Source organism: Xyrauchen texanus, chromosome 3 (assembly GCF_025860055.1).
Source record: "Xyrauchen texanus isolate HMW12.3.18 chromosome 3, RBS_HiC_50CHRs, whole genome shotgun sequence".
NCBI classification, from domain to species: Eukaryota; Metazoa; Chordata; class Actinopteri; order Cypriniformes; family Catostomidae; genus Xyrauchen; species Xyrauchen texanus.
Genome location: NC_068278.1, coordinates 46,157,222 through 46,178,445, shown reverse-complemented (window position 1 = coordinate 46,178,445; position 21,224 = coordinate 46,157,222). Strand labels below are relative to the sequence as shown.

The 21,224-nt window shown below is 38.6% G+C and overlaps 1 protein-coding gene across 4 annotated transcripts in view; it reads right to left on the bottom strand.

The window, feature by feature from the left end:
• arhgef9a (Cdc42 guanine nucleotide exchange factor (GEF) 9a) overlaps window positions 1–21,224 on the bottom strand; it is a 49,598-nt gene that overhangs the window by 15,708 nt on the left and 12,666 nt on the right. The window contains exons 2-7 of one of the 4 annotated variants that reach the window (XM_052112630.1): window positions 14,881–15,060; window positions 13,289–13,372; window positions 4,863–5,078; window positions 2,045–2,224; window positions 1,719–1,951; window positions 803–868 (exon numbers count right to left, since the gene is read on the bottom strand). In XM_052112630.1, coding sequence (XP_051968590.1) covers window positions 803–868; window positions 1,719–1,951; window positions 2,045–2,224; window positions 4,863–5,078; window positions 13,289–13,372; window positions 14,881–15,060 — 959 coding nt within the window. The remainder of the gene's footprint in view (window positions 1–802; window positions 869–1,718; window positions 1,952–2,044; window positions 2,225–4,862; window positions 5,079–13,288; window positions 13,373–14,880; window positions 15,061–21,224) is intronic. The other 3 variants (XM_052112639.1, XM_052112647.1, XM_052112655.1) reach the window with 3 other exon arrangements.

Genomic DNA, 21,224 nt, shown 5'->3' with positions numbered 1-21,224 from the left:
AGAGTGTAAACTGTCACAAAGATACGTGAAAAGCAGATATTTCCATAATTTGTCATTTACACCATCGTATATTTTGTGTATACGTTATTTATTTATTCACACTTCATATTAGGTGTCTTTACTATGTGCTAACATTAAAATGCATACAATATAATGTATTTATTGTGTAACTACATGTTGTTCTGCAAAATTCTCACAAGATTCATATCTGCTGCTACTGAGGTTGAGATACGGGTAGGGTTAGGGTACACTTTGGCATAGGGGAAAGGTAAGTGTAACTAAAGATGTGTTCTTTTGTCAATATCGCTTTGGCAGACCTGTTTTTAGATAAGCAAAACGAGTTTTCGCTTTAACGCCCTAATGTCGCGAGAGAGGGCAGCGTGAACTGTTGCTCTGATGCCCTATCATGAACACACACAGGAGATCAATAGGTCAACAGTTTTACTATATAATACATTAGATGAACCTGTATTACTTTGATCTCACAATGCACGTAAACAGATCTGAGAGCGATATTCGCGATATCAACAAAATTATCTCAATTATATAGTTAATATTCAATATATCGCCCAGCCCTAGATGAGACTTGTGCTGCACGTGCAAGCCATTCTCACATCACAAGCCGATCAACTATTTAGCCCTTTTCGGTGAATCGCACCTGCAAAATCCTAAAACTTTATTTCCAGGTAGAATTAATCATTTGAATGGACTCCGATTTTGAACCCCACAATGTGGGTTTATGTTTTCTCTTTTAAACTTTTAATGTAATTTTGAGTGTGACCATGGTTTAAGGAGGGTGTACCTGTATGCTGGCTTGGAAATCTCAAGGATTAATAGTGGTGTTCTCCTTATTACATCACGTGTTGTTCTGAAAGCAAAAAGAAGCAAATGAAACACGGAATGTAGGCGGTCATCCGCGCAGCCTGACCGAAGCTAAGCGGGCGCGTTTACTCCTGCGATTAATCGAAAGGTAAGCGCTGCTGGTATTACCTGCCTGACTAGATGTGCTACCTAGGTTTTTGACACATGCTGTTGTAGTACATACCGACAGCTTCTCCAGTGCCTCCCGACATGTGCTACCCATGTTTTAACTTTACATATCACTGTTTGTACTGCTGGTATTAGCACATCCTAAGCAGGTAGCACAGATTGTCAGAACACCGGCTCATGATGCACGAATGGCTTGCACGCGCTGCACGTGTCTGTTGGGTGTATTGCAGTCTCGTCACATTTTAACGTTTTGTTTAACCTCTCATTCAGTGCATGAAAACAAGCTGCATGATCATGAGGAAGGATTACATCAAGATGTAGATTGGAATGTAGGTGCAGATTTTATATAAATAAAATAGTCTACTCCTCTCTCGATGTTGCTGGCATGCCAGCAACCCCTCCGTTGCCAACCCCAGCCTTATTGTTTGCTTCCATAACGATCATAATTTATTAGACCTCTGAATTATGCTTTTGCATTCTTTTGAAGCTTGAAGAGGTGGTCACCATAAACTGTCATTGTATGACATCACTTAGCACAAACCTTTTCACAATTTCTCACTTTGTGTTAAAAAATGAAAGAAAGTAATATAGGGGTATAACAAGACAGGAGTGAGTTAACAATGAATGAATTGAAATTTTTGGGTGAACTAATAATTTAAAATGGCCAAATACCCCATGAGGTCCACTTTGCAGGGCACTATGGGGATAAAGGAACATAGCCTGTGTACCTGTGTTCTTGTACTGTATATTTCAGTAACTCTGCTAGCTGTAGAGGGTATTTGCAGATTTTCTGGACAGGTGTAAGCAGGTAGCCATCAATGGCGATGTCAATCATCTGCTGAACCAATCGGCATGCTTCAAAGAAGTGCTGGTATCGTGCATCTCGCATGAGACGTGTGAGCTCCATGCAGGCATCAACGTGATTGTTACAGTATTCCGAGTAAATCCAAAATCCGTCTTGCTGTAAGCACACAAAAAAATTACAAATTCAGTTTTTCCCCTTACTCTGTGTGTGTTTTTCTGTATTTTTGCAGTTATTTGGAGGAATACAGACATGTTCCAAAAAGCAGGGTCCGATCTCGCTGAGATGAGGTTCTTCCGTGTTAAACTGTTTTTCCAGGTCTCTGACGAAGCTCAACTGGAATCTGTAAATGTCTTCGATATTCCCGAAGATCACCTTCAGCTGATCGTCATTAAACATGTCTCTTCTCTTTTTACACTGGCGCAGATACCCCTGAAATACACACACATCTGTGTATTTAAATTATAACACATTTCATGGAAGTTTAAAGCATATAATTTGGGGTTTAAGATGTAACTTTAGTGTAGTCTGTTTCTGTGGAAAACAGAAAATGGCAAAGATAATTTATGTGGGCCCAGTCAAATCATTAGAATTGGCCTAACTGTAGTAATGGAAAACAATTACGTTAAATCTCTTAATTTTCTCAATTGTTTCTCCTAGACGGCAGTGAGATTAAATGAAGAGCAAATTGAGCATACAGTTGAAGTCAGAAGTTTACATACACTTAGGTTGAAGTAATTAAAACTCATTTTTTAACCACTCCACAGATTTCATATTAGCAAACTATAGTTTTGGCAAGTCGGTTAGGACATCTTCTTTGTGCATGACATGAGTTATTTTTCCAACAATTATTTACAGACAGATTGTTTCACTCTTAATTGACTATATTACAATTCCTGTGGGTCAGAAATTTACATTCACTAAGTTAACTGTGCCTTTAAGCAGCTTGGAAAATTCCAGAAAATCATGCCAAGCCTTTAAACAATTAGACAATTAGCTTCTGATAAGCTATTCTGGAGTCAAATGGAGGTGTACCTGTGGATGTATTTTAAGGCCTACATTCAAACTCAGTTCCTCTTTGCTTGACATCATGGGAAAATAAATTATATCAGCCAAGACATCCGAAAAGAAAAATTGTGGACCTCCACAAGCCTGGATCATCCTTGGGAGCAATTTCCAAATGAAGGTATCACATTCATCTGTACATTAAATAGTTATAAAATATATAAAAAAGTTTAAACACCATGGGACCATGCAGCCATCATTCTGCTCAGGAAAGAGTCGAATTCTGTCTCCTAGAGATGAGCGTAGTTTGGTGAAAAAGTGCAAATCAATCCCAGAACAACAGCAAAGGACCTTGTGAAGATGCTGGAGGAAACAAGTAAACAAGTATCTATATCCACAGTAAAAATGAATCTTATCAACATAACCTGAAAGGCTGCTCAGCAAGGAAGAAGCCAATGCTCCGAAACTGCCATAAAAAAGCCAGACTACATTTTGTAAGTGCAAATGGGGACAAAGATCTTACTTTTTGGAGAAATGTCCTCTGGTCTGATGAAACAAAAAATGTAACTTCAAAGTTGTATCCCAACCGTGAAGCATGGGGATGCAGCATCATGTTGTGGGGGCACTTTGCTGCAGGAAGGATTGGTGCACTTCACAAAATAGACAGCATCATCAGGATGGAAAATTATGTGAATATATTGAAGCAACATCTCAAGACATCATCCAAAAAGGTAAAGCTCGGTCACAAATGGGTCTTCCAAATGGACAATGACCCCAAGAATACCTCCAAAGTTGTGGCAAAATGTCTTAAGTACAACAAAGTCAAGGTATTGGAGTGGCCATCACAAAGCCCTGACCTCAACCCGATAGAAAGTTTGTGGGTAGAACTGAAAAAGCGTGTGTGAGGAAGGTGGCCTACAAACCTGACTCAGTTACACACCAGTTCTGTCTGGAGGAATGGGCCAAAATTCCAGCAACTTATTGTGAGAAGCTTGTGGAAGGCTACCCAAAACATTTGACCCAAGTTAAACAATTTAAAGGCAATGCTAACAATTACTAACAAAGTGTATATAAACTTCTGACCCACTGGGAATGTGATGAAAGAAATAAAAGCTGAAATAAATAATTCTCTCAGCTATTATCCTGACATTTCACATTCTCAATAATGTGACAATAATAATCCTAATTGACAGAGACAGCCAAAGTTTTCTACAATTAAATGTCAGGACTTGTGAGTTTAAATGTATTTGGCTAAGGTGTATGTAAACTTCTGACATCAATTGTAAAAATAATATCACGTGCATCCTATGAGTTTCAGAAGAGATCTCAACAATGTCACAAAATATGCTTATATTTGCCAAGATACCAAAGTCTGCAATGAAAAGTCAGAGATTTCAGTATGTACAAAATACTTCTTATGAAATCTTCAGAGACTTGAATATCTGAGCTATGCTATCCACATTAATTTTCCAGCTCTTTACTCTTACTCTATTTTAAAATTTGTCTCATGTGGTTCTTTTTTATTTCTGCAAAACAAAAGCACACCAGAGACAGATCTGATGCTTCAAGGGATATCAAAAATTAAAAAAAATTAACCATTTACTCACCCATATGGTTCCAAGCCCATATGATATTTGTCCTTGGACCACAAAAGGAAATGTTAAGGAGAATGAATGCTTCAGTCACCATTCACTTTTATTGCAAATCTTTTCCATTCAATGAAAGTGAATGGTGACTAAGCCTTACATCTCCTTTTGGGGTCTAGATAAGTGTGTGTGTGGTGGGGGGGTAGTAATATGAGTTTGAAACAACAAAATGTTGAATAAATGATGACAGAATTTTTATTTTTCAGGTTCCTATGCCTTTAAAAGAAAAAATAAATGGTTTAATATATTACTATTAAAATGTAAATGACCAAATCCTTCCAGCTAAATAGTAACTACAAAATAATTTATTTGCCATTGATAATCTCTCGCCAGGTCTGTAGTTCATGTAATTTAAACAGCTTTTTGGTTTTTAGTTCTACAACATTTTTAGACTGTATTGGGTGGACTGTGTTTATTACCTCACAGATATCCTTCAGGTGTTTGATGTAATGTCGTTCTGTGCTCATGATCTCATTGATGACATTGGCTCTCATCTGGTCCCGGTTCTGGGCGGGCTGGCCCAAACACAGGCAGTCGGTGCTGGGGTTCGGACTGGCCTCCGCATGACCGTTCTGCACTTCACTGGAGCTTTCGGTTGCCTCGACTGCTGTGTTTTCCTCCTGATTTACCCATAACTACAACACACACATTAAGACAAAGATTACTTGATCCACAAGCCCTGTTATTATCAGTTAAAGTAATCACGATAATTGTGCTTTTCCAATAGCATTCGGCTCAGAGCATCCTGAGTTAACAGCTTGTATGATTGCTTTCATAAAAGGTCATTTAAGTTGTCTAGACGGTTTCATTGCTTCGGGGTTAAAGTTACAGAGATCAGGAAAAAAAGGTGTCACTGTAGTGGCGCCCTCTGGTGGCACCAGTCTGAACTGCATTTTACCATAACAGGCATTCCTATAAACATTTAAACATATAAACTCACTAACAAAAATGTTCTTGCTATTTTTCTCTCTCTCGATCTGTACAAGATTCACACACACACACACACACACACACACACACACACACACACACACACACACACACATTCACTTACCTATCTAAATCACGGCATACCTTAATAGCAAATTACAGTAATTGCATCTGTCCCTGATTAAGGATGGGAATTGTAAGATATTTACAGATTGTAGTTCTGATTACTCTTAAAGGAATAGTTCTCTCATTATTTACTCATTTACCAGATGTGTATTTCTTTCTTATGCAGAACGCAAATTAAGATTTTTAGAATAATATTTCAGCTCTGTAGGTCCATACAATACAATTAAATGGGTAACAAAATAAAATAAAGGCAGCATAAAAGTAGTCCATAAGACACCATTGGTAAAATTATTATCTTCAGAAGTGATATTATAGGTGTGGGTGAGAATCAGATCAATATTTAAAGGAATATTAACAAGTTAAGCATAATGTTGGTTACCACAAAAAATTATTTTGACTCAGTGCAGTGAGGCACTTACAATGGAAGTGAATAGGGCCAATTTTTGGACGGTTTAAAGGCAGAAATGTGAAACTTATGATTTTATAAAAGCACTTACATTAATTCTTCTGTTAAAAATCATGTTTTATTTGAGCTGTTACGGTGTTTAAATAGTCATTTTTACAGTAATTTTAGGGTTTGTTAAGTTGTAAAATTGGCTATAACTTTACACAGAAAAGGTTAGTACTTAATTGTAATCAGTTCAATGGAAAGGAGGAGGCGAGAACCGGCTTGATAATATAAATAATAGTTTAATTGTTAAACTGAAACAAACGACACAAACACACACATGACGGACATGTCCGTAAACTATCTCTCTCTCGTCGCACCACCATCTGCCATCGGCCTTGATCCCTCTCGGAGGCTTAATTAGCCTGATAAGGGACCGGGTGTGTAAAATCATAACCCGGCCCCACCCTCCGCCCTGCCACATTAATTTTATGCATTGTGCATAAAATGATTAACATGCACATTGTTTATGTCTTGTGGCTAAACTTTTGAAACAGTGATTATTTCAATGTTCAAAAATTGGCCCACATTCACTTCCATTGTAAATGCTTCACAGCACAACTACATTTAGCACTTTTTAAAGAAAAGGAGGGACTAGTCAAAATACATTTTGTGGTATTGAGCTTAAATTGTACTGAACACAGAATATTCTTTTGAGTCCATTTCTGGATGTAATTATCTCCCTGCCCAGTAGAGGGTGTATGCATGAAGAATGCTAATCATCAAAAACGAGGAGAAGAATGTGAATGATAACATGGAGATTGACTGAGCAGGGAGAAGGAAATATAGTAAAATTGACTAAAATATTGATCTGTTTCTCGCCAACAATCAAATAGCATCTGATGACATTGATTTAACCACTGGAGTCATATGGATCAATTCTATGATGACTTATGTGATTTTTGGAGCTTCACAGTTTTGGCATCCATACACTTATGTTGCTTGGCCCAAAAGAGCTGAGAACAATTTCTAAAAATCTTAATTTGTGTTCTGTTAAAGAAAGATTGTCATACACATCCGTGATGGCATCAGGGTGAGTAAATGATGAGAGAATTTTAATTTTGGGTGAACTATTCCTTTAACAAATCCATTAAGATTTCTTTTAAAGGGCCTGGGTAGCTCAGCGAGTATTGACGCCGAATACCACCTTTGGAGTCACGAGTTTGAATCCAGGGTGTGCTGAGTGACTCCAGCCTGGTCTCCTAAGCAACCAAATTGGCCCAGTTGCTAGGGAGGGTAGAGTCACATGGAGTAAACTTTTAAAAACAATTATTTGGAAATAATAAATGCAATTATTATTGCATTTACTGCCCTCAACAGCCTCTTACCAAATTATGAGATCTTTTCAGATTTCGACAGAGTAGACACTGTATAACAAATCAGAAATAAATGTAACAACAAATTGTAACATGAACAAACATGTCAGTAACTGTGCTCCCTGACTGAAGTCTCACAAATCTTAAATACTAAATTAAATAACACAGTAACAGTTCTTATTTCATTTCGAGTTGGACATAACAAAAGTAATTCCATGTCAGTAAAATTGATTCAGTAAATGCTCAGACGGAAGTGTTTTTGATTCACTAAAAAGAGCCAATTCATAAGACTGGTAGATCTGTATGTTGTGCTCTGTTGATTCAAAGGAACCGGCTCATAAGAGTAATTTGTTCAGGAATAGGACTAAACTAGTAGTACTGTACAGTTCTGTATATTGTGCTATATAGATTCCAAAGAATGGGCTCATAAAATTAGCTTTGGGAATCATACTATGAACAAAGTTTATGAAAATAATATACTATATTTATTTTATAATAATAAAAACAAATTGGAATGGTTCTCGATTCACAACCCTACCCCGGATGTCCCCAAAGGGAGGTTTTGTCAGATTTGACAAAACACCCACATACACACACATTTGCTGAACTGATCTGGAGTCAAAAATATCCAAAACAAATATGAAAAAATTTAAAATAGATTGTCATAAATACACAAGCCTGTCAGATATTCCATTCACCCTATAACATCTTTCTCTCTGCCTTTTGTCACTGATATGATGTTTAATCTCTTGAAGGTTGAGTTTCTCAAATGAAGATCTCATTAAAATCTCAAACTATAACCGTATACCTAGAAATCTTTGCCTCGGTGGAACTTTCCAGTGCATTAGCCTGGCCTAGCTGTCCTTCCTCATCCTCATCAAATGCAAGGCTTAGTTTGTGATCCTGCTGTCCGAGTACACAACAGTGTGTGAGTATGTGGCTATGGCTGTCTGTTTCATGAAATTGAGGAATTACAAGAACACTGATGACGCAGATGTTGCACACACAGGCACCTGGGCACACATACACGCACACACATATACACTTCCATCTTCTCTTTCCTTCCTCTGAGTGTCCAATCTATTTTAGCCCCTCTCTCTCTCCATGTCTCTCTCTTCCTCTCTCACCCTCTCCTCCCAGAGCAATCTGTTTTTTGTCTGTTCTTCTCTTCTCTTCTCTCCTCTAATGAAAAGTGACGTCTCATTTTATGCTTCATGACTAAACCTCAGTGAACAGTGAAGAGAAACATGAGACACAGCAGAACAGAGTATACTGTGTAAAGGTGTCAGCATCTTACACCAAAGATCACAATGACCCTTGTAGGTCTCATATATACAACAATTCTCCATCTCTTTTACTTGGGAATGGCTTTTGTGTGTGTGTTTGTGTTTGTGTTTGTGTTTGTGTGTGTGTGTGTGTATGTGTGCTCCGATATCAAAAACTGATACCATCTGACGTACGAATGTCATTTGCATAAACATTCCGCACACAAATCACATTTTGTCCTAGTGTGATTATTAAACCGCAAGGCTGATATTTAAAGATATAAATACCTATATATAGTTTGCATGTGCTGTGTGCTTTAAAGAAAATATATCTTGTTTTAAGAATGTTTGAATGTAATATGTGAAGCTAGCTGCTCATACCAAGAAGCACTAAAACACCGTCATGAGCATCACACTCTCTGTTTATAGCAGATGACAGTGAGCAGAGTGCTAGTTTATTTTGTAGCTTGCAGCACATACAGACTAAAAATTCATTTAATTAAATAGCAGCCTTTTGTAGAATATTAATCACACTGTGTCTAGTAGCGACCTGCTTTCCCAAAGGTGAGAATTGTTAAAGTCGCTCAGGTCTATACTCCTGCCCATTTCTCCTGCATTCAACACATTGACTACGAGAAATGTAAGCTCTAGTTCTAGCGGGAAGACTAACAGCTGTACATCATCGCACCATTAGCTGGGTAATTCCAAGTCATTCACATGTATAAATCTGCTCACAATCTATCACATTGCTGTTTCAGTGTGCTAACACGGCAACCTCCACCACCCCACCATAAACAAGTTGAGTCCCGTCCTGCACAGCGGTAGTCTCCACTCCCCTGCCACCTATCTCCAGCATATATGACGGTTCTGAGTACAACTTCTTCGGACCACCAGATGGGGCCTACGCCAAATAGTTCTGTATAAAAGATCTTCATTTGATAAAAAAAAAATAATACAAAAATAAAATTTTCTATTTTCATTTGATTACATTTTTATGAATCCATTTATTTATTTTGATGATCAAATTTAAATAAACAATGTTGAAATCAGAAAAAATACAACAAAAAAACATGTATCTGTAGCGGTATCGGCAAGTACCGAAAAGGAAGTATCTGGACATCCCTACAGTTAACAAAAATCTTATAGAAGCTTGAATGTTGAAAAACAAAAGTTAATTTTCAAGTCAACATAAAATCAAGGGTTGGGGGGAAAACTGGAAACTAATGATTTCATGACTTTCGGTTCTGTTTACGGTTCTCGAATGAGCATTCTTACGTTGATGCGGAAGAGTCACCATTCTAAAATACTCTGACAGTGTTTCTTGTGCTCAGTAATGCGAAACACAGCGTGACCAGTGTAGTCAGATTTCCGAACGAATTACTCATGTTAGTCGGTTTTTATTCATCAAAAATTTTAAACATTCAGCGCGACCAGTGTAGCCCGATTTCTGAATTAATAACTCAGATCTTTTAACTGACTCATTTTAGTTCTTTTAACAGTTCTTTTGACATTTCGTTCCCTTGTATGTCTCTACATATAGAGGAATGACAATAAAGCTCACTTGAATTGACTTGACTTAACTCTACAGCACGAAACATACAGTGCGACAGGTGTAGCTTGATTCCCAAATGAATGACTCTTATGAGTCAGTCCTTTAAATCTACAGTGCGAAATATACAGCATTATCAGTGTGGTCCGATTCCCAAAACAATTATAAGTTGGTTCTTTAGAATCTACAGTGCAAAAACATAAGGCGCGACCAATGTAGTCTGATTACCGAACAAGTTTTTCATACGAGTTGTTTCTTTTTAATCTATAGAGCGAAACATACACCATTATCAGTGTAATCCAATTCCAGAGCGAATGACACTTATAAGTCGGTTCTTTCGACTCTATAGTGTAAAACATAAAGTACTGAAATTGTGGAGGAATTGGAATCAGAACCAAAACTGTTAAGTTCTCATCCCTAAAAACCATAAAATCAAGTCCCACACTACTTTTTTTCTCATTGGAAATCTTATTTCACTTGGAAATACTGTATGTCACATTCCCAAATGAATGTATTTAAAACGTTTTACTTAAGTAATAAAATGTGTGCATTAATGTTTGGAGAGCGTTTATTTAGATTTTGTGGATAATGTCATGTTAAATCATGAAGCACGTTGGATTATTTGATGTATTTATGTAACAATGCTCTCAGCTCCACTGTATGTTCCTGTGTTTCCTGTGCAGGCACAGTTTGTGTTGTGCGTGTGGACTGTGAATAAACAGTGAGCAATGATTTCTGATGACATGAGAGCTCCAGGTCTCAGCAGGAGAGAGACGCCAAACCTTTGGGCCAGCGCCACCAACTGGTGTGACATAATGCCTTCAGACCCCACTGCTCCCTCTCTCTCTCTCTCTCTCTCTCTCTCTCTCTCTCTTTTTCTCTCTCACAAATTTTTTCTATCTATTCCTCCTTGTCCTTTCTCAGGGTTGCATAAGAGATGCCCAAAGGCTCAGAATACAGGCCGTGTTGTACAGATTGATATAGTATGTATTAAATATGTATATATCTGTGTGGACACAGGTGATATTCTCTGCACAGAGAGAGATTTTCTCACACCTGTCATGCCCGAGAGAGCAGCTTACACAACCTGCCATCTGTGTGAGTGTGTGTTTGGGGAGAAAGGGGGAAAGATGACTGTTAGAGGAGAGAAAGAGAGAGAAAAGAAAAGGGGCAAATTGAGAAATGCACTTAGGATAGCTATACGTAGAGTATGTAACCCAAGTTAAGACCAAGTTACATAAAAGTCCCATTAAAAAGCACTCCACCTTTACGACACACTCCTCCTTTTATAAGCACATCTCTATCACACACCTCCTTTTATCCTTTCATTTGTGACCCCCACTAAAAGGGTTTACGTTCATATTTCAGTGCAAGTAGTCAGATTTCTCAGAGAGTGCAAACTGATGGTCCACACAAACTCTGTGTCTCCGTTTTAGCTTTTGGCCACCACTACAGTGGACTTTCAATCCAGAAGCATCGTTAACATTATGATAACAGTATCTATACATCCTTCAGATATCTACCGGCAAATGTGTGTGTATACATTTTATCAAGCATGACTGTGCTATCAGACAATTAATATTTTATTTTACTGCGCAACATGTTGATAAAGCAAACTTTAGTTTCATTCTTAACATTTTAATGAATTAAAGTCATAAAGTCTCATTGTGATTTTGCTTCCTCATATTTTTATTTTTATAATTTTTTTTGCAACATAATACAAGGAATATTTCACACATAATATGAACATAATAAAAAAACTTTATGCATCTTAGATAAACATCAGATGATATATTTTCCTTTGAGCTATAAGTCATCAGTAGATGGGCAAGTTGTGACAGATGTGTTCTACATTAGAGCATTTGTATGCCTTTATTATGTATCACTCATGTCACTTAAGTCAGATAGAAAAACAGCATGAGTCAAACAATAGACTATTCTTACAATCTATGCATTAAGTTACAGTTCCTAATAAAGTAACTCTCCAAATGGCCAGTAATTTTGTTTATTTACTCACTTATGCCAATTTTACTCACATTTGGCAATTGAAGAGTGTTAATTTGGGACACTGGATATACTATAAACTAAAAACCAGACAAGCTATGGAGCGAAAAGTTTAAGGTGGAGGTGGAGGCGCGATGCTGGGAGATTTGGTGGAAGGATTGAGGTAACTGGCTATTTATATATACTGTTAAAGGGCTAGTTCACCCAAAAATGAAAATTCTATCATAATTTGTTCACCCTCATGCCATCACAGATATGTATGACATTCTTTCCTCTGCTGAACACAAACAAAGGTTTTTAGAAGAATATCCCAGTTCTTTTGATCCATAACAAACAAAGGAGATAAAGTCAGTATAAAAGTAATTCATAAGCCTCCTGTGGTTTAATCAATGTCGTTTGAAGTGATCCAGTTGGATTTGGGTGAGAACTTCTTTTTCACTATACATTATAACAGCAGTCTCCTTGGCGATCATGATTTCAAGCTCATTACACTTACAATATTCTATATTGTATTTGGTTCTGTTCTCCCCCCAAAACAACTGGACTGCTTCAGAAGAAATTGATTAAACCACTGGAATCTAATGGATTATGTTTACACTGACTTATTCTCCATTGTGGAGCTTCAAAGGCCTGATCACCATTCAATTGCATTGTATGGACCTACAGAGCTGAGACATTATTCTAAAAATCTTAATTTGTGTTCAGCAGAAGAAAGAAAGTCAAACACATCTGGAATGGCATGAGGGTGAGTAAAAGATCATAATTTAAATTTTTGGGCGAAGTATTACTTGTGATTGTTGGCATTGTGTTTATATTACGTTTTGAACTTCTGTTTGGAAATTTATTGTTGAGAAAAAGGTGTGTTTTTGTTCTCCCTCTATATAAAAGAACTAGGCTGCATTTAGATATTACCCAAAGTTCAGACCAACATCTGTTCAAATCCCAGCAAGCAAATGGATAAAATGTCATCAAATACTGTCAGGAAAGGATGAAATATACATAGTTTTCCTCATCCAAAAAAAATATTATTATAGTATTTTCTGAAAGACCCAAACTGTCATTGGCATGGAGATAAGCTGCCATGGAAGCGAAGCTTAGTGATTGTGGCGGGAACGAAACGTTGGACCAAAGCGACAACATGTGAGCAGTAAGCGATGGAATGCATTCAACGGTAAAACGGTAAGCAGTGGTTTTTAAAAAAACGCACCTTAGCCGTGGCGTTTGTGAGGCGTGATGCAGCGACAGGGTTGATATAAAAAAGCTGTTTGGTTTGAGGGGGGTGGGACTCCACCTTAGAGAAACAACAACATCAACACAAACAAGAGTTTGGGTTCAAGCTGGAGATTAAAGGGAAGAATGTGAACTCTTCTGAGGTGTTTTTAAAGGGATAGCTCACCCAAAAATGAGTAGAGACCGTTTTTCCAAAATCGTATGATTTTCTTTCTTTTATGAAACACAAAAGGATATGTGAGGCAGAATGACAGCCTAGCCTTTTAAATTACTTCAAAATAGTAATCCGCTACAAATTACTAATTATTATCATTCAAAAGTAATCAATATTGTCTATATTACTTTCTTGTTCATTGTTACACACAAGTCATCCACTCTGCACCTCACATTTCTCCTTCACAATGACCCATTACAAGGCCATAATTAATGTATTGTATGTAAATATTATATTAGAAATAAGCATAACCCTTTAATATACTTAAAAGTAATTAAATTAATTAAAAGTAAATGTAATATGCTTTTAAGACTTTAAAATGTAATGCATTACACTACTTTTTTACTTACAAGTAATTTGATTACAGTAACTAATTACTTTGTAATTGGATCTCACCCAAAACTGGTCACCATTCACTTTCATTGTATGAAAAACAGATACAATGAAAGTGAATGGTGAATAAGACTAACATAAATGCCTGACATCTCCTTTTGTGTCCCAAGGAAGAAAGAAACTCATGCAGGTTTGGAACAATATTACTGTGAGAAAAAGAGTTAGAATTTTTTGGTAAATTATTCCTTTAATAGAAAAATCAATGCTTTAATATTGTATAATTAAACTGTAAATTATCAAAATGTGCGAACTTACACCGATCACCCAAAACATTAAAACCACCTGCCTAATATTGTGTAGGTCCCCCTCATGCTGCCAAAACAGCACCAACCCGCATCTCAGAATAGCACCAACAAGGATGATTGTTGGTGCCAGATGGGCTGGTTTGTGTATTTCTGTAACTGCTGATCTCCTGGAATTTTCACACACAACAGGGTCTAGCATTTACACAGAATGGTGCTAAAAACAAAAAACATCCAATGAGCGGCAGTTCTGTAGATGGAAACGCCTTGTTGATGAGAGAGGTCAACAGAGAATGGCCAGACAGTTTTGAACAACAAAGTCTACGGTAACTCAGATAACCACTCTGTGCAATTGTGGTGAGAAGAATATAGGTTGGCGCTGTTTTGGCAGCACGAGGGGGACCTACACAATATTAGGCAGGTGGTTTTAATGTTGTGGCTGACCGATGTAATAACTGCGGCTAAAAAGAGCTGTCTTTGCCATTAATAATTTCTTGCCAGCCCTATATGTTTCAGGTCTTATTTATGTCATTTAAACAGCTTTATCAAATTGCTATTAATTTAATATAAAAACAGTTACACAGTTAAGTTTGGGCAGATGTGTGTTAAACAGGTGTATGTTTGACAGGTGAGTGTGTTGAGCAGGTGTTTGTTAGACAGGTAGGCATTAGACCAATAACTGTTAAGACAATTAAGTGTTAAAGTTGGAGATGGGCTCACCCTTACAAAGCTGGCAGGAAACCAGCCCTCCTCATCATCGATTTGACCCCACCACCAGTCCTTATTGGAAGCGTCCAACACCTTGATGACATCACCTGCCTTGAAGGCCAGCTCTCGGTCAGCCATGGTCACATGGTCCCATACTGCCTCTGCATTCACTACAGAGCCCCCACTGACCAACTAGAGAAGAGATAGAAGACACAGGATAAGATACAGGAGGACAACCCTTATGTAACATCAGAAACATTCTGGATTAACATCAAGCAGTCACATGCAGGCTTTCACTCCACATTCAACTTCACATTTTGAAGCAAAACTGACATGAGTGCTGAGATTTTCAGGTAGCAATAATGCTGTATCTCATTTGCTTTTCCTCACATCTCTGTTCTGAAACTAAAAGTGGACTGTGGCTACATTCACACTGTCATAGGTGAATTCACTAAGAATGAATTGCGCCCAGTAAAAGCATTGTTTAAAAGCACAAGACAAGCTGTCTGCACTGGTTTAGCGCCCGATTTTACTAAAGGATTTACACAGATCCACAAAATCTGTGCTGAACACAATTTGCATGCCACAATTCCAATCTTGCGGGCCAGTTCTGAGCACTACCTTGCTGAAAAGACCAGCTTAACCAGCATGCAATTCCTATGCTGGTATTGTCTGGTTTATGCTGATAAGTGCTGGTTTGGTGCTAGTCTAGCTCATGGACCAACAAAGCCATACTTTTAACTGGTAAAAACTTGCTGGTGAAGCTGGTTTTCCAGCATGGTCTTTCTGATAAAGCTGGTTAAGCTAGTTTAAAATCCCGGTGGAAACACCCAGCCCACCAGCATTCAATGCTGGGGACCAGAAACACCACATTTCCCATATATTATTGGAGATAAGGGCTTATTTAAATTTCCACCAGATTGTTGCATCAGGAAAAACTCAGGATTTACATAAATTATGGTATATCACGGTTTACCGTCATTGCTATTGCATCTGCTTTATTAGACACAGTTGACCTGCAACAGCTGTTGGTGGATATAAACTTTTTTTTATGAAAAAATCGTGCAAACTCCGATCACAAATGGTAGTAAACAGCTTTAATTTCTAAAGTGCTGTTGCTGTGAAAGATATTAGGTTAAATATGATCTAACAATGATCAAGACCACTATATACGATATAACGGGAGGAACAGATGCCGTCTTCACCACAGCAGCGCATGGACTACTGTTTCAGAAAGAATCCATCCATCCATCCATCTTCAACCACTTATCCGAAGTCGGGTCGCGGGGGCAGCTGCTCCAGCAGGGGGCCCCAAACTTCCCTATCCCGAGCCACATTAACCAACTCTGACTGGGGGACCCCGAGGCGTTCCCAGGCCAGTGTCTCTCCACCTAGTCCTGGGTCTTCCCCGAGGCCTCCTCCCAGCTGGAAGTGCCTGAAACACCTCCCTAGGGAGGCGGCCAGGGGGCATCCTTACCAGATGCCCAAACCACCTCAACTGACTCCTTTCAACGCAAAGGAGCAGCGGCTCTACTCCGAGCTCCTCACGGATGACTGAGCTCCTCACCCTATCTCTAAGGGAGAAGCCCGCCACCCTTCTGAGGAAGCCCATTTCGGCCGCTTGTACTCGCGACCTAGTTCTTTCGGTCATGACCCAACCTTCATGACCATAGGTGAGGGTAGGAACAAAAATTGACCGGTAGATCGAGAGCTTTGCCTTTCGGCTCAGCTCTCTTTTCGTGACTAACGGTCGCGATAGAGCGAGTGCAATACCGCCCCGCTGCCCGATTCTCCGGCCAACCTCCCGCTCCATTGTCCCTCACTCGTGAACAAGACCCCGAGGTACTTGAACTCCTTCACTTGGGGCAAAACCTCATTCCCTACCTGGAGTACGCACTCCATCGGTTTCCTGCTGAGAACCATGGCCTCAGATTTAGAGGTGCTAATCCTCATCCCAGCTGCTTCACACTCGACTGCCAAGCGATCCAGTGAGAGCTGAAGGTCACGGACCGATGATGACATGAAGACAACATCATCTGCAAAAATCTGAACTCAAGTGGATGTTTGTTATTAGACTTCTGTGCTAGTTTCAGAAAGGATAAGAAAATAAAAATAAAAGTAATTCTGCTAAAATAATGTCTTTGCATTTAAATCAGAGTAAATCAAATAATTAAATCGAAATGGCTGTTATTAAGTGTTGATATCGAATGTTGTTCCACATTGCAGTACATTCCCGCTGCTGTGATTTCTGCATTTTCTTTATACTTCCTCCACGCCTATACTTAAAAGGAGCTTTGCCTCACTCTACAAACACACAATATGTTATATTGTTTGCCATTTTTGATGACCCAAGATAGGATGATAGCATTTACATTACTAATTGACAACAAAACATAACCTATAAAGCATGCACAAGGCATATGTACACGATGTGACTAATTTTTGACAATGGTTCCATTCATACTGCACACATCAATAACACCTAAATAAGTTCTTATAATGTGGATAATGTGATGTTTAGTGTATTACATTTGTAAAAAAATATTGTCAATGAAAACATGTGGCTCCAAAATGCTGATACTTTAGAGAGTCACGATGACAGTGCCTTACTTGTCAAAGTTTAAGGAGAGTGTGGATGACGTGAAGCTATGATCCGAGGATCCTTAACTACTTCGAGTTCAGAAGTGCTACAGCAATATACAAGGTCAAAGAGCTATAGAGAAGCAGTGCATGAGTAACTATGTCTTCCATGCTTGAGTAAAGATGTGCTATGCTACATTATAATTTTGTTTCCTGCTGACTTTCACATAGCCCATGACAGCGACTCGAGATGATGGCAGAGTAATTCTCTACACAGGAACACTCATACATAATCAGCTCTAAGATTTCACCCCCACAATTCTTGGCTCTCTTTCTCTCATGCTCTTTCTCTCTCTCTACGAGACAGCTAAATGCCTTTTTTTAGGCATCAAAAAGTACATGTAAACTCAGTTTTTCACAATTCCTGACATTTAATCTAATTTATGTGAGTGAGGATCATTACTTAATTTTAAGAATGTGAAATGTCAGAATAATAGTAGAGAGAATTATTTATTTCAGCTTTTATTTCTTTTAGCACATTCCCAGTGGGTCAGAAGTTTACATACACTTTGTTAGTATTTGGTAGCGTTGCCTTTAAATTGTTTAACTTAGGTCAAACGATTTCGGTAGCCTTCCACAAACTTCTCACAATAAATTGCTAAGCTTAAATAAGTAGAAGCTAATTGGCTAATTGCCTAAAGGCTTGACATAATTTTCTGGAATTTTCCAAGCTGCTTAAATGCACAGTTAACTTAGTGTATGTAAACTTCTTACCCACTGGAATTGTGATTGTGATTGTGGAATTAAAGTGAAACAATCTGTCTGTAAACAATTGTTGGAAAAATTACTCATGTCATGCATAAAGTAGATGTTCTAAACGACTTGCCAAAACTTTAATAATATGAAATCTGTTGAGTGGTTAAAAATAACCTAACCTAAGTGTATGTAAACATCTGACTTCAACTGATCTCAGTGTCGCTACTTAATCTGGGTAAATGATAGTTCCCTATCTGTCACTCACTCAACGTTGTGTCGATGAGTTGACACTAGGGGTCGCTCCTGCGGAGCCCAGACCTATTTGATCTTGAGAAAAGGCCAATAGAAATTGGCGTGTGGAATTTGCATGCCACTCTCCCGGACATACGGGTATAAAAGGAGTGACGCTGCAAACACACATCAGATATCTTCTTAGGAGCAAAGCGAGCAAGTTCACAGAGCTGAATTCCTCTGCCGCCTTCATTCATATCTCTACGCTGTTGGATCTACGCCGCTGGATCTACGCCGCATTCCAGCGGTCCTCCCCCTCACACACCACGGTTGTGCTGAGCAACTACCCTGGGTGCTTCAGCAGCAGGAAACTATGGAGTGAACAACTTTATTTATTTATTTATATATATATATATATATATATAAAAACACATAAAAGAGTTTAATTTCCTCTAAAAGAGTGGCGCAAATGGAAAACGTCTTTTTCAAGATACCTTTTTCGTTTGTGTATGTTTCCTGGTTGCGATCGTTACCTCTTCGCTTCCCACGGCCACTATCGCTGCCTCTCGTGTTGGGCACTGCCCACGCAGGGACAGCGCTTGTAGATGGATCATGCTCTCACCATCCGAGTCTCCCGTCCAGGGCCCGTGGGTTTACGTCGTCACTCACTACTGAGCCTACAGTGCCACTGGACAGGCCGCCTCCGCCCTGCATGCCACGGCTCTCCTGCAAGTGCACCAAGCCGAGGCGCACAAAGAACTGCACGAGGGTAGTTCTGACCCGAGATTTATGCAGGAGCTGCGCTCAGTGACTGGTCTCGATGACTGGTCTCAAAATGGTTTGCCTGCCGGTAAACCAAGTCTTCCTTGGGCAGAGGGCCCTCTATCCTTGGTCGCCGTGTTTGTAGTAACTCCTCCCCCCCTTGGGTAGGATCTACCACGACGCCGCTCCGCACGATGTGCTTCTGCTTCTAACTGGTAAAGACCGTGTGTTGTATTCCACCTAAACTCAGTTACTGACGTAACCTCCGTTCCCCACTGAAATGGCCGGGTCTTTGGCTCGGCTCCTCAGTGCGATACCTGATGTGTGTTTGCAGCGTCACTCCTTTTATACCCGTATGTCTGGGGGAGTGGCATGAAAATTCCACACGCCAATTTCTATTGGCATTTTCTCAAGATCAGATATCTGGGCTCTGCAGGAGCGACCCCTAGTGTCAACTCATCGACACAACCGTTTTCTGTTGATCTGTTAACAGGACTCCATCATTGAAGTCTGTTGTTCAAATGTACAGCACTCTGAGTTACTTAACAAGAAGCAAGTGTGCGTCTGTTCACATACAGATAAACACAGGTCTATAAGGGTTTGTATTATCACTTCACCATCACTGCTCCTCTTATCTTCTGTACAGAATCAACACCAGAGGCTATGTGTATCTGTGTGTAGATGCATTACCTATGCCCTGCATATTTTTCTAATTGAACACAGTGACTTTATCTATAATAAGATAATATATTTGCTGAATTTATTTGCTGGAGGTTAGCCAATTGTCATACTGTTGGTTTCTAGTAGGCTGTTTTAATCAACTGCAGAATCCAACTGTATGTGTCTGCACTCTCATTGGTAGTCCCTGCATTGTGTTGTTGCTCATTTGAATAAAGCTAAACTCTGTCACATGCAGGTTTTTTCAGTAGGGCTGTGTATATTTGTGGTATGAGAGATGGATCGTATGTTTGCATGTGTGTACTGTTAAATAAATCTGGGCTCAGGCCAAAAATGCCACCGAAAACGATAAAAAAAATGCCCCAGATTTTTTTAAATGTGGAAAACATAGTGAATTTCTCAGTTTTTATCTAATATCTAACATATGATACATAGGCCTTGTTGTTGAAAAAGGAGCTCATTTTAAATGGTTTAAAAGAAATAAACTAAACTGAAAACTGTCCAATCTAACATTGTGACCAACCAACTATTTATAACGCATTCTAGCAGAGCATTTATTGTGTTTTGATATCTTAGACATAGATAAGTATTTGATGTTGATTTGTTTGTATAGGTAACAACCATTAACTGATCAATTTGACAATTTGTTTCAATTAATTGATTATGTTTTTTGTATTTCACATAAATAAAAAATGTATATGGTTAGAAAACAACTAAATGCCCCTTAATAAAACTTTTTTACAGGGGCCACATTTTGCCCATTAATAAAAAGAAAAAAAGAATAAGTTAGTTAATTAGTCAAATAAAGTTAATTTCTGACACTGCATGTGTAAATACAGAGTGCGTTTGTCCCATTGAACAGATGTGCCAATGTGATGAAAAAGGAATATTTTTTTAGGTTTTCAGGAAGTATGATTTCTGAGTATGATTTATGGAGTTAAGATATTTCTCTCTCTATTTCTTCCTCTTGGGTCACAATGTGCTTCAATTTCTCTATTCTCTTTCCCTCTCTCTCTCTCTTTGAAGGGAACAGTAGGCAGTAGGATTATGCAAATCAGTCAGAAAAACTGCAGTGGAAAAGATGCACTTCTGTCCCAGCAATGCATGTGGCTCATAGCCTACAGCTCTCAAGCATGCAGTGCCACCTTCAGCAATAATGTCTCACATGAGAATAAGCTGTGGATAAAGTGTGATGTTTAAAAGTTGTACATGCTCTTCATCAGCTGTTCTCTCTCTGTTTTAGTGTGATCTGATGCACAGTTGAAGTCAGAAGTTGAGAATGATTTATTTCAGATTTTATTTCTTTCAGCACATACCCAGTGGGTCAGAAGTTTACATACTTGGTTAGT